Consider the following 15,179-nt stretch of genomic DNA (forward strand, 5'->3'; position numbering starts at 1 on the left):
AGGGAGCACGCCTGTGGCGTTTCCTCCCCTACTGCCTGCCATTACGCCTCAGCGCTGACGCAGCCAAGCAGGCACCACCCCTCGTCGTTCCGTGCTGTATCCTCGCCCCCGCTGCCCGCCTCCTGCATTCACCATATTTACCACTTTGCGCTTTCGCGCTCTTTCCTCCCTCTTGCACGAGGCGCGTGGCTCCGTTGTTCCCCTCTTTATGTTCGCGGTAACCCAGCCGCATTTCCATTTGCTGCAAAACTTGCTCCCTTATTGTTATTTACGAGACTACTTCAGCTCTGGTAATCCGAGATGCCGGGGGGAAGCGAACGGCTGTTGGAATGAATGTCGCTCGCGAGAGGTAAATATAAGCCTACCCCAACACGACAACATTTCAGAACATCGTGACGTGTAGGTGATAGCTCCTATAATGAATACTTGTTTACTGTTGTCCATATCTGTTTTAGTATCGTCCGTAGCCATTAATTATCTAGATAGTATCTGTAATATCGAGGCTGAACTGGAAAGGAAAAGGGTTCACTGGAATTTTCAACATATCGGATCATTTAGCTTAAAATAGCATATTAGATAATATTCAGAAAAATAGGCCTTTGTAAGAAAAAATTGTGTTATTTTCAATTTCCCTATCGATCCACTGAGTAGAATCGCTACAGACCTACTGCTGATAATCGTTCTAACACTGAGAAGAAAAGCTTTGTATGGGAAATACAACAGCTACACTGGTGCCAAAAATTAAAGCAACAAACTGCAATTTCCCCGTCCTGTGTCTAATTCATGATAGAATCATACAAACTGTCAACAGTGTCGTTACGATCGTGTTCTACACGGAAGGAAGCATTCCGATCAACGGACAACCACGCCAGCAATGACGCAGGCCACCTATCAAGCGGGATAATGTTAGCAGGGTAGTACCACATCCACAATCACTGAGTGCACAGTCTCAGACGGTGCAGTATGACACAGAGAACACGCCTACAGTCTCTCTGCTGTGGAGGGCCATAGGAATAATGGAAGCGGAAGAGTCGCAAAATGGTGTTGCCTAATGTGAATCGTTCTGTTGTTTCTCGGATGAGGCGACGATTTATAGAGACCGAAACTGTATCCCCGAGACCAGGACAGGGCCGACCACGTGTGACTTCAGAAGAGAGGATCGTTATTCGGCCGTAAGGACACGACGGTACCGCCTTCGTACTGCACTGTAACTTGCATCTGAACTCGCAGCATCGCCTGGACTTGTTGTATCGAGGCTTCAGCAGAGTGACCTTTACTGCTGGAGACCTGCTGTCTGTTTACCTCTGGCGTGTCTTCACAGAAGGGAACGTCAACATGCCATCTGGACGGTCGAACGGTGGGCCAAAGTTCTTTTCACAGATGAGTTCCGATTTGCTCTAGAGAGTGATTCTCGATGGATTCGCATCTGAAGGGCAGGTGAAACGCGATTTCGGGACCCGAACATTGTGGAAAGAGGCCGATATCGAGGAGGATCTCTAATGGTGTGGGCAGGGATTATATTGACAGCTCGAACACTTCATGAAATTGCACAGGTGAATCAGCAAGATAGAACTCCTGTGAACTTCATTGACAAGATCCTGGGATCTCATTCGCGGTTGTTGCGAGATGCTGTGGGCCGAGACTTCGCATTGATGGACGATAATGCTCGATCTCATGTTTTTTTTGGAAACTGAAGATATTGCATGCATGGCGTAGTCTGCTCGCTCTCCCGATTTGAATACCATAGGGCATGTCTGGGATACATTAAGGAGACAGGTTGCAACACATCAGCATGCACATGACGTCCCGCGTTAAGACCATTGCGCAACAAGAGTTGCGCACTGCCAGAAGATATTATTCGCTGTCGGTTTCCTGCACACTCAGTTCTGCTGTGGTACGGATAACAGGTGCATCACGGTGTGCGACTTCGAACAGTACTATTCTTGTAGCCAAAACGTCTAAGTTTCACACAGATTCACCGTGAAATTCTGGCAATATATGGTGCGATTTGATGGTTTGTAATAATAATGAAGGCAAATGCTCTTGGACGAGACCAACCGCGTGTGACGATACAGATAATAAATGTTGAATGCAGAAGCTAAAACTTTTTGCTCACTCGTGAGCCCCCACATGCAACTGCATGAATAATATTTTTGTAAATCAGTCTAGGGGCTAACCAACACATGTATCGCATTAACCCTAAAAAAATTTAGTTATAAGTTCAAATTAATTCAAGCGGAAATTTACGGTGTAAATAATGTTCACTGCTCACAGCATTTTAAATTTTGACACAGCCTAGTTCCTTTCGGATGAAGTAACACGTATCACAGTTAATAATTATTTATCACTGAAATAATTATCATCTGAACGAGGGCTTAAATGAAACGGTAAAGTTCTCACTGTCGCGAACACTTCCGAAAAATCCCAAAGTTGAAATTAGCTCACTGTGTTCAGCATCGTCACAATACTTGGAAATATTTCATTCGAAACGCGACCTAATACCACTCGTATGTACTGCAAGTCTCAAATCCGACTGTTCCTCGCAGCACACGTAAGCCGTCCTAGAGCCATAAAGCCCCGCGGAAAAAAATGGCTGCCGCTGTTTAAACCCCTTGCACTGACGAGAGTCAAGCTCACACACATCGCACTTCCAAAACATACTTAAAAACAATAAATTTAATGTGTACATGTTTCACGGATGGATTTGCACGTAAATTTCCTCATATTTCTAGAGCTGCTCTTGATTTTCCCTTAAATTAAATAGTTAGTTCACAAATAATGATTTTGTCCAGGTAAACACTGCTTTGAATTTTTATGTTACTAATAAATGTAAACAATAAAAACAAAGTACACTTGTACATTCATAGCTGCATCTGATTAGTATTTCTGCCGCTACTTTCGATGTACCTCATCTTATTTGCGTGAAAATTTAGATTTTTATATGCGGAATGTACATTCTGGCCTGTAATTGAAAATCCGTAATATTTATTAAAAAACCTACTATGATTGTCGGACAGTCCTCAATGAGACATATCTGCAGACACTTACTTTGTAAAAACTGCTTAACGTGTTGTCGAGATAATAATTTTTAATGAAACTTCCTGGCGGATTAAAACTGTGTGCCGGACAGAAATTCGAACTCGGGACCTCTGCCGTTCGTGAGCAGGTGTTCTACCATCCATGATAGAGCACTTGCCCGCGAAAGGCAAAGGTCCCGAGTTCGAGTCTCGGTCCGGCACACAGTTTTAATCTGCCAGGATGTTTCATATCAGCGCACACTCTGCTGCAGAGTGAAAATCTCAGTCTGGATTAATTTTTAATGTTTGTTACCTACTTGAAACGTTTAACTTGAAATAACTTAAAAACTGTACTTCCTATCGATGATGCGTTTTCACTCACGCACCGGTCTTAATTTTGTCTTTGTAACCACGTTACTGGTTTCACTGTAAGAAGTTGGGTTCAGTTTTTATTAACTTTAGTGTTATTTGATATTTGGTCTGGCCAGTCAGAACGGCCATGAGGGCTAGCCTTCCTTTTTCACGCCAACGGCCGGGTTTTTCACGTCAACAGTCGAGTTTTCCAGACCACGCAGCCTTAGCCAGCGTCTGTCAGTCACTGCGCCTCACATTGCGCCGCCACCTATTGATGACACCGCGGGCCCCTTGCAGCCCGCCTCCTCAGCTGTCAAACGCTCGCCGCTTCGGCCGCACCTGCTCCTATCAGGTCGCGGGCACACGGCCGCGTCTCTTTATAAAGTTTCTGTCACAGCTTCCGTGTTTTGCCTTCTCAATGGGTCCAAATGCAATGTTGCGTCCAGCCATAGCGAAGCGGTGCCAACAGTCTGACTAGAGCCGCAAAGACGTGGGTGATGCTGATTCGCCATACAGTCCAGATCTTCCATTATGTAATTTCCATCTTTTAGCCAAGCTGAGAAAACGTCTGGACGATGAGGATGTTCACGCAGCGGCTCTCGGACGGCTCAGTGACCAAGGAGCGGATTTCTATCGCCGAGGAATTGAGCAATGGGTAGAACGTCTCGACTTTTGTCTATTGAGACTTGGTGATCATGATGAAAAATAGTGTCACGTATCTGTGTCGATTTGACATGTAGTGCAGCAGTCAGTAAGAGTTATTTACTGCCATAATAATATGGAACTTACTTTTTGAAGTCCACGTACACAATTTGTCCCAGGAGACATGGTCAATGTTCAGGGATACAACAGGAACTATCATTCGAAGCAAAAATTTCCGTAAACATAGGTTCTAAAATGTATACTTCAAAGCTAAGAGCACGTCTTCATCTTCAATACTGTAAAACAAATATCTTGTCATGTAAGCTCTTTGCTTTCCACATTTTGGAAGGAGGTAGTATGAACCAAAAGAGAAAAAAATTGTTTAGTAGATATGGGCTCTAAAATGGATACCTTATGGGCGATGAACACTTTTTCAGTAGAAGAGATGTGTTCAGACGTAGCAAAGATGAAGAATTGCTTCTAGATTTTAAGCTTTGCGCTTTAGAACCCATATTTAATAGACTGTTTTGCTTCAAATGATAGTCCGTCATATCCCTGAATCTCAACCATTCCTCCTGGAACACGCTGTATGTGTATGTAATGTACCTTCATACGGTAGTAATACTAATTATTATATGTGATAGTATAATTAGTAAATTGGCATTAAAGGCTTCCACAAGTTAATTAGGTCCTATGCTGCCAGAATTCAATAAATCAGTATTGCATGCTTATGGTTTTAGGCACTAGTAGCTACGTTTATGGCTACGGTAACATGTCGATAATCAACTGCAAATTAAATACTGTATTCGTTATTGATGGTATCCATGTCGATGGTTGTTTTTTTGAACGACACTATTTTGTCATTTGGATGAGGGAGAATAGCAAAGACATGTGGAATACGGCAAGGTGTTTGTGTTTGTGTTTGTGCGCGCGCGCGCGTGTGTGTGTGTGTGTGTGTGTGTGTGTGTGTGTGTATGTGTGTGTGTGTGTGTGTGTGTGTGTGATGGGGAAGACAGACAGAGAGAGAGCGCGCGCCGTGGTGACGTTGCTGCCGCCTGGTTGTTGCAGCACGCCGGCCTACGACTACGCGCCCAACCCGGACAAGCAGTGGATCCTGCGGGTGACGCCGCACATGCAGCCCATACACCGGCGCTTCACCGACATGCTCATGACCAAGCGGCTGCAGACGCTGCAGAGCGTCGACGAGGCCGTCGACAAGGTAAGTAGTCCCTCTGCACAATACACACACACACACACACACACACACACACACACACACACCACTAGCGGATATTACTCCCAAACGTTTCACAACTTTTGGATGCCCTGTCCAAAAGTAGCCTTCACAAAGTTCTAACACCGTACAAAGAAAAAAAAAAAAAACACTCCGTCTACAGGCCACAACTGGCCCATCGGGACCATCCGACCGCCGTGTCATCCTCCGAGGAGGATGCGGATAGGAGGGGCATGGTGTCAGCACACCGCTCTCCCGGTCGTTATGATGGTATTCTTGAGCGAAGCCGATACTATTCGGTCGAGTAGCTCCTCAATTGGCATCACGAGGCTGAGAGCACCCCGAAAAATGGCAACAGCGCATGGCGGCCTGGATGGTCACCCATCCAAGTGCCGACCACTCCCGACAGCGCTTAGCTTCGGTAATCTCACGGGAACCGGTGTATCCACTGCGGCAAGGCCGTTGCAGCCGTACAAAGCAACCTCTATTTTTAAATAATTGAACAACGACAAAAGGCAAATTGTAACATTAAAATATCATGGAAGGCACAGTACATATACACCGGCCAGAAAAATATAGTGCACAATTTTCGAAGTTTCTTGTTGCAACAGTGCATGTGGAGTACGCGAAATGATTACATTTACAGATCAATAGTACAAGCGGTTCTGAGGTTCCACGTATCGACCCTCGCTGAAACAGCCATATTAGTATGTGGTGTAGCCTCCGCGAACGGGAATGCAGGCGCTGACCCTGGCATCCAGTCGATCTTACAGGTCAGATCTACTGACCTGTGATACGTTATGACACGGCTGCTCGACCTGTTCACGTAGTTCTTTAAGAGTTGTTGGTTGACGAGTCGCACGAATGTTTTCTCGGTCCATCATATCACACGCGTGCTGGATTGGAGACAAGTCCAGAGATCGTGCTGGCCAGGGAAGTTGCGGCACGCCTTGCAGAGCACAGCGGGCAGCTTGTTGGCGAGCGCTATCCTGTCGTAACAACGCATCAACTGCCTGTTGCAAGAACGGCAAAATAATTGGTCTAACAACATTCTGCACGTACCGAGCGCTGGTTAGTGTCCCCTCCAGAAACAGGCGAACGAGAGTTGTAGCTTATCCCACCCCAGACCATAGGGCCTGGGATAGGACTAGAGTGACTTGGACGAATGCACTGTGCGAGGCAGCGCTCACCAGGTCTACGTCTCACGTGCAAACGACCGTCACTAGCGTTGGAAACTAGCCACCGAGTCGACACAAGAAAGTTACAATTTGTTATGCAATTGATTGCAATTTAGACTCTAAATTCAAAGAATTAACCCAAGAGAGGAGTATATTTAATTCGACAGTACTCTATCCGACATTGTTATGTTCACCCAGCTATGCAACTAACTCGAGTGTGACCAGTTTCATCACATAAGATTATGTAAATCTTTACCCTTTTTTACAACCCTCCAAAATTAATGATTCGTAGGAGCCAAGGAACGCATATTCTGAACAGATAAACGCTGTGACGACCAGAATAAGTATTGAATTTGTTGAGTTCAGCAAAGACAAAACTATTAGATTGTTAGTAAAACTTTTCCCTGAGTAATAAGAAGAGAACAGTTAAAATCTACACAGTAAACTTTGAAATAGCTCCTACCCAGATGTACTGCACAATATTCTATGTATATCCTGTCACAAGTCTATAACAAAGACGTAACGTGGCGATCACGAATGCTGCCAACTGGAAATCAAATGTTGCGAGTTCTATCGATCTAGCAAGAAGGAGCAAGGCTGACCAAAGTACGCCGGTGCTGCGTATATTTACTAGAAATAACTGCAGCTGTACCAGTGTTGCCGTTGACTGCCTGCATTGCTCGATGGGTTGCTGTGTAGATGACCGGCGGAGCTGCAACTGCGACGATGCGCGATCGCGGTAAACAGCGTGTTCCTAGGTAAAACTACTACCTTCGTACTGCATAGGGTATAATACAGAATACTGAGACTGCTCACTAAAGCTGGCAGAACACGAATGCCTGTTTCTCCTACCCAGCACCAGCGGCTGCCCAATCATCTTCTCGCTACAAAATTTCCGCCAACCCCCTGTCTTCCCTCCAGACATGGTGTGCGCAGGAATCATCGCCCCACGTCACACAGTTTCAGCCAATGGGCAGATTCTGGGAGGCATTTTAAGTTGAAACGTTCTCGAGGCTTCTACGTCGCTGATGGAATCATGGGAATGTTTCCTCAGAGCCCCGCGCCAAGAGCAGGAGTGTGAGGAACGTATAAGGAGCGCACGTCACCAACACCGCGTAGCGACGCCAGACCTGTCTTTTGTGTTAATACGGCGCCTTGGCCGTAAAAAAACTGAGTCTGGGCCAGCTTACCACGTAGTGCAGAAATCGCAGCTTTGAGTTTTACGGTATGGGACGAGGGCGCCACCCCACCCCATCCTGTACAAAGGCTGCCACCAGCCGGGGCAGGCGTGTCTGCCGGCTTTCTCTCGGGCCACCCGTGGAGGCCGGTATAAACAGCCCAGACTCGGCCGTTGCCTTGTTGTGGCTCAGTCACAGAAACCAAAGATAACTGAATTATTTTGATCTGTTACAAAATTGGCTATTTGCGTGAAATGGGACATTTAATCACCACTTGCCCAGCTTGGTCACTCCGGTGCGAAGATAACTAGAAATGTTCTGAATGATTCCGCAAAACCATCTGCAAACTGCACGGTTGTTTATTAAGAATGTAAGGTTAGACTGATGTGGGTCTTGCACTGATAGTGGAGGGGCACATCAGCTGCCACCCTGCAGCGTGCAGGCACAATCTGCTCTCATCGCTGAAGACCACGGCTCACCATTCCATTTTCCGAGTGATCCTCTGACAGCACCAGTCGAGCCACGCACATCGATGCTGTGGCGTCAGTGGAAGACAGTTTAAAGCTGTATGTGCCCGTAGTCCCACTGATAATAACGGTTCGCAACAGTCCCTGTCAATACGTCTGGGCTCACGACCCCTTATATCTGTGCTGGAAAGCTGTACGATCTGTCGCTGATGCTCTCACAGCACGACGTCCCTGGTGGTTGTCTGTGCTGCGTGAACATCCTGGACCTCGGCTACGGGTGGAGAATGTTCACGTGACCACTGAGACGAGCAGCGTTGCCCAACTGGCGCAGCACGTACAACTTGTGTGGCAGTTCTCCGAAAAGACGATTCCGCCATTCGGAATGTCACGATTCGACCCGCTCAAAACTCGCTTGGCTGTGGAAAGCACAACTGTGTCTCCATGGCACAGTTGCCTACTTGCTTCACCCGTTTGCACCACACTCAGCCTTCTGGCTGTGAGCATTTCGTACTAAAGGGTAAACACGGTAGCTGTGCCATTGCGCTATCTATTGGCGGACAACGTTGAAACCATTATCAGTGCATCTATACCTCGCAAGTGGAATATGCAGCTATCAGATCAAAATCGACGTCGTGTTTCCAGATGTACTAATTTGTGTATTAGTCTCTCTCTCTCTCTCTCTCTCTCTCTCTCTCTCTCTCTCTCTCCTGATGTTTGTTTGTATGATTGTACAGGATGTGGTGTTTTCATGATATGTGAAATTTTATATTAAGTGGATGCCCTATCTGTCGCCACAGAAGTCAGCTAACTAATTTAAAGTAGGGAGCTAGTATGTGCCGTCTGTCTGCGAACCGCCTAAACGTTAAACTGTTGTAATATTTCGTGTGAAAGCGTACTGTAAGCTCATTCATCAAACAAAAGAACATACCGGTCCCTTTGGAAGGTTTTACATATTGTACGAGTAGAATGGAACTAGGCACTCATACAACCTTGCACTGTTGACGTAACTCATGCCAGTGAAGTGGTGTTTGTGTGTGTGCACGAGGCGGGGTAAGGGGGAGGAGTTTGGCGCCTATCGTTTGTATGGACTCAGTGCAGTAAGATGCATTGACGTGAAGACATGACAGAATGCCAGAAAGGAATTATTTTTGAACGTGCTCGTGATCACACGGTGAATGAAGCTGGCGAATTTGTTGGTGTTGGTGTGTGTGTGTGTGTGTGTGTGTGTCTGTGTGTGTGTGTGTGTGTGTGTGTGTCTCAAATCTTATGGGACTTAACTGCTATGGTCATCAGTCCCTAAGCTTACACACTATTTTAACCTAAATTAACCTAACGACAAACACACACACCCATGCCCGAGGGAGGACTCGAACCTCCACCGGGACCAGCCGCGCAGTGTTGGTATGTCAACAAGGATTGTCCAACGGGACACGGGGATGGTGTGCAACTCCCAGCCATGTAACACCGCGTAATAACAGTGGTCGTGAGAACATCCTGTACGACAGGAACTGGAGACCAATGTTACGCTGTGTCGATGACAATTTTAATACTAGTTGTCATATTAAAACTATTATTTCTTCGGTTGTTTCTTCAGTAACTATGATATGAAACCCTAATCCGATCTAAGAGAGGGCCTGATGGCCCTAATCAGACCAGGTTAAATAAATAAATAAAATTGTTTAAAACTGGGAACTGCCGCTGTCAGTGAACGCAAGTCCATCTCAACTTGATTCCGAGCGAACGAGGTGGAAGGAATTGTATGCACTGGAACTTTGGAATCGAGTGCCTCGCAACTGGTCACCGCGCCCAGCCCGTCATACAACCGTACATCTTCATTGGGCCGAACAACACAGAAACAGCAGATGGACAGCAGTTTGCAACAGCTGGTATGGTATAACAGTTGATAACCCCGCAGTCTGCTAGCTCTACGGGATCCAATCATCAGTTAGTGGCTTCGGTCGGGTATGTTACACCTGAAGAAATTTGTCGACTAACTTCCTCGTCAAACTGAACGCATTATCAAAGCTGGAGGCGGTACACACGGTATTCTCGTGATGGCTCCCAGCGGCGATTAATTTTTGTCCTATATGCTTATTTTCTGGTGCAGAAACTGAGTGTCAGCCCAGCATTCTCCTGAACGAGTGTGGAAAACGACAGGAGCGTTGTACAAGAGCAATAGTCTTTGATCTACCGCGCGAACTCGATTCGGGTCTCTCTCACCTCACGCCTGCCGTATTAGTACTGTTTTTCAGTGAACTGACGAACGCCGGCAATCACTTGTTCTTTCCTTCATCCTGCTGCTGGAGGCCCGACTGTGTGTCATGTCAAAACCATCATTTTTCCACTGCTCGTTTCCATTTTCTTCCTTGCTTTCAATGCTAGGCATTTCGTGTTCAGTTATGCAAAGCTGTCCCAGCATTCACCTGAACTAGTTCAGAAAACCTCGAAAACTGTAAATCAGTATGTCTAGAGACAGAATTGAGGTTCATAACCGTTGCAGTGTTAGACTGAAATAGTTGAGTGTAGCATACACGTTTCCCCGACGTAAATTACCATTTATATTGTCTGCCACGTGTCCCACTGCCCACGATCGAGTGAAATTACGTATATCCAGATTTACGGACTTTTGTATCATTTTGAACTAGTCACCAATAACACGCGTGTCATCTGTTTACATGTGCGGTCTAGAATATATAGGGTGATTCAGAGAGAAAGAACAGATTTCAGTTGTTTATTACAGACAAACTATGAATGACACATTGCGCATGCCACTGTTATGTTCGCACAGACACTTTACCATACACTCAACATGAGCATCAAAACAGTAGTCCATTTCATTCCACACAAGAATCAATAGGCCTCTGTTTATTGAATCGAAACCTTCAACAATACGCTTTCTCAGCTCTTGAAGAGTAGTTGCCATAGGTGGTACTAAGACTCTGTCTTTTATGTACGCCCATAGAAAAAAGTGTTCGCGAAGTGTGAGGTCTGATGACCTGGGAGCAGAAAAGCAATGACCAAGATCTTGTTGTCCATCTCCTCCAGTCCAGCGTTGTAGGATGGTGGTGTTAAGATAACGCAGCACCTCAACGTGAAAAATCTAGCTGGGCGCCGTCATACATAAATCGATATCATTGGAATTTTCGTGAAGTTGAGGAAACCACCAAGTTTGCAACATGTTCTGGTGTGACATTCCTGTCACTGTTTCCTCCGAAAGAAGGGAAGGTCCATAAACTTTATGGACAGAAACCGCACAAAACACATTCAGTTTCGGAGAGTCTCCTTCATGTTCACCGACGACGCCAGGACTTTGTTCAAATGGTTCAAACGGCCCAGAGCACTATGGGACTTAACTTCTGAGGTCATCAGTCCCGTAGAACTTAGAACTACTTAAACATAACTAACCTAAAGACATCACACACAGCCATGCCTGAGGCAGGATTCGAACCTGTGACCGTAGCGGTCGCGCGATTCCAGACTGTAGCGCCTAGAACCGCTCGGCCACTCTGGTCGGCCCCAGGACTTTGTGACCCCCAAAATTCTTACATTGTGGCAGTTTACTTTACCCGACATATGAAACGTCAATTCGTCCGAAAAGATGAGTCATTCAGAAAAAAGTGTCCTTTGGCGTATCCTGGAGGACTGGAATGCCAAATTATCCTCGAGAATTGAAATGCAAAATTCGTGCCTTCTGTTATGATCGCAGGAACGCAATTGCTGCAATTTTCTAACTGCAACTCGTAAGGCTTCGTGTCTAGGTGTCGTTTCAGAACAAGCCACACCGATGTCTGAGGAATCTGAAGATCCTGGCCTGACCGTCTTGTGGATTTCCGAGGGCACCCTGCGAACACATCGCGGATACGCTCGACATTTTCATCAGATATGCGTCGCCGGCCAGTACTCTTCAATCTGAATACGCAACCAACTTCTAAAAATTTTCTATGCCAGTCATAAATCTGCTTTTGCAGAGGCGGCTTCTCTCTGAATCGACGGCGGAATGCACGTTGCACTTCAGCAATGGATTTAGTGCAAACTGTAACATACAAAATGATTTCTCTTGTGGTGCAGTCTCCATGTCGCTACAAACAACAGCGCAGCTGTGCATGAACATTAAACCTTCCTCTATCCAGTGACACCCGCAATATGTGTTTGTCTGTGAAAAACAATTGAAGTCCGTTCTTTATTTTCGAATCACCCGGTGTAGACCTTGTTATTTGCCCTGCACTGTGTTTGTTCTTTGTGCCATATACTTTCATATGTAGTCGCTTGAAGAGGAAACTTCCTCGCCGTAGAAAGAGGTGAGCTCTATGCACTGAGATCGCCGTTTTTCTACATCGTTATGATTATACTCATTTATCTGTTCCCATTTACGTCTCGGTTTGATTCATTTCACATGGAAACAATCTATTTCGTCCACACACCTACCTAGACGGAATGCAGTCTCACGTTATCCGTCCGAGAAAAAGAGCAACTCTATGACTGCAAGTTCTTATTGGAGAAGCCGGCCGCTGCGGTTCTAGACGCTTCAGTCCGGAACCACGCTTCTGCTACGGTCGCAGGTTCGAATTCTGCCTCGGGCGTGGATATGTGTGATGTCCTTGGGTTAGCTAGGTTTAAGTAGTTCTAAGTTTTAGGGGACTGATGACAACAGCAGTTAAGTCCCATAGTGCTCAGAGCCATTTTTTGAGTACTAAATGTGTTTTCGTCGAAACCACTGCGCCAGCTATGTCGGTCCATCTGTTGAATGCAGGTGTTAAGTTCATTTGACCCATTGATGCTTTTAGGGTGTGCTAGTAAAACAGCAATACATTTAAACATCTTTGTTCCTTGCCTTTTCATATTTATCCATAACAACATAAATACATGTAACATTTCTCCTCGCAGTCACTTGTATGTGTCACGTTATATTCACGTCAGTAGAACCCCAATTAATCCTTTCTACGGTGATGGCTCCCACAGGAAGTCTTTGCCAGTAGATGATGAGCGTGACACGTCGAAACGTGGCAGTATATGAATAGCGCCGCTGTGCTAGAAATCTGAGACCTTATCAGCAGAGCACCTTCAGGAAAGTCTACATTCACACATAGTCCAGCTCACTGTACTTTATTGTGCTGTTCACAAATGGCTCTGAGCACTATGGGACTCAACTGCTGTGGTCATAAGTCCCCTAGAACTTAGAACTACTTAAACCTAACTAACCTAAGGACAGCACACAACACCCAGCCATCACGAGGCAGAGAAAATCCCTGACCCCGCCGGGAATCGAACCCGGGAACCCGGGCGTGGGAAGCGAGAACGCTACCGCACGACCACGAGATGCGGGCTTTCGTATTTCAGCAGAACGATGGTTAGCCATATGTGACAAGCAACGGCCAAGGCCCTTAGAAGAAAAGTATGTACTGCAGCTCTCTGAACCACCCGTTTGCCTGACATGTCACCGTTTGAACGTGTCTGGGATATGATTGGCCGATAACTTGTTCGTTATCCCTTAGCAACCGTTGTTGATGCTTTACTGACTTGTTTTCAAAGAATGTAGAGGGAGTTTCGTCAGAAATTAACTATGTCCTCTATAATTCCATGCCAAGACATTTAGAATCAGTGATTCCAGCACATGGGGACTTCACACTATACTGAATTCTCAGAGTCGGAGCCCATAGACTTACTTATTTACTTCCTCTTGTTTGAATTCGGTCATAAACCGTTCCTCTAAATAGTTCCGAGACTCGCTGTATTCATGGCACATAGGCGCCGTCAGCGCAATAAGTATGGTGGTGGGTTGAACTTAACAATTGTAAACAACAGATGTGCATTCGACCAGACAGTTGTAAGCAGGCAGTGTTCGACATCTACATCTATACTCGACAAACCGCTGTAAAGTGTACGGAGAGGGAATTCCCGTTGTACCAGTTGCTAGGATTTTGTGGCCGGCCGGAGTGACCGAACGGTTCTAGGCGCTACAGTCTGGAACCGCGCGACCGCTACGGTCGCAGGTTCGAATCCTGCCTCGAGCATGGATGTGTGTCATATCCTTAGGTTAGTTAGGTTTAAGTAGTTCTAAGTTCTAGGGGACTGATGACCTCAGATGTTAAGTCCCACAGTGCTCAGAGCCATTTGAACCATTATGCTAGGATTTTCCTCCTCCTGTTTACGTATGGATCGCGGGAAGAATGATTTTTAAATGCCTCCGTATGCGCTGTAATTAATCTGTATTGTAGTATATTCCAAGAGGCATCATTTAAAGCCGGTTCTTGAAAATTTGTTAAGTAGGCTTTCTTGGAATAGCTTGCGCCTTTCTTCAAGAGACTGCCAGTTCCGTTTCTTCAGTATCTCTATAAAACTCTCGCTAGGGCTAGATAAAGTTGTGGCCATTTATGCGGCCCTTCTCTGTATCTGCTCAATATCCCCTGTTAGTTCTATTTGGTACGGGTCCCACAAACTTGAGCAATATTTTAGGATAGGTCACACCAATGATTTGTAGTTGATTGCACTTCCCCAGTATTCTATCAGTAAACCGAGGTTCGCCACCTGCTTTACCTACGACTGAGCATTCTATTTCATATCCGTACAAAGTGTTACGCCCAGGTATTTGTACGAGTTTACCGATTCCAACTGGGACCCATTGATATTATGGTAAAAATGTAAATGACGTGTGTGTAGGGCCTCCCGTCGGGTAGACCATTGGCCAGGTGCAAGTCTTTCAATTTGACGCCACTTCGGCGACTTGCTCGTCGATGGGAATGAAATGATGATGATTAGGACAACATAATACCCAGTTCCTGAGCGGAGAAAATCTCCGACCCAGCCGGCAATCGAACCCGGGCCCTTAGGATTGACATTCTGTCGCGCTTTCCACTTTTTTTTTCTTTTTTTTCATTTTGTTCGTTGTTGATTGTTGTGTTTGGTCGTTGCGGACGTCACTTGACATCCTTTCATGTTCGTTGTTGACCCTTTCACTCAGTTTTTTTTTTTTTTTATTTCAGAGGCCAACCAGCTCTCTGACCGAACCCGCTGAGCTGCCGTGCCGGCAATCACTCAGCTACCGGGAGCTGACGATGTTATGGTCGTACGATGCTATGCTTTTTTTCGTTTTGTGAAGTGCACAGTTTTAC

The 15,179-nt window shown here is 45.9% G+C and overlaps 1 protein-coding gene across 2 annotated transcripts in view; it reads left to right on the plus strand.

The window, feature by feature from the left end:
• Positions 1-15,179, plus strand: part of LOC126236416 (extracellular sulfatase SULF-1 homolog) — a 799,264-nt gene that overhangs the window by 643,506 nt on the left and 140,579 nt on the right. For both annotated transcript variants that reach the window (XM_049945711.1, XM_049945712.1), the window contains exon 7: positions 5,082-5,232. In XM_049945711.1, coding sequence (XP_049801668.1) covers positions 5,082-5,232 — 151 coding nt within the window. The remainder of the gene's footprint in view (positions 1-5,081; positions 5,233-15,179) is intronic.

Source organism: Schistocerca nitens, chromosome 2, assembly GCF_023898315.1.
Source record: "Schistocerca nitens isolate TAMUIC-IGC-003100 chromosome 2, iqSchNite1.1, whole genome shotgun sequence".
NCBI lineage: Eukaryota > Metazoa > Arthropoda > Insecta > Orthoptera > Acrididae > Schistocerca > Schistocerca nitens.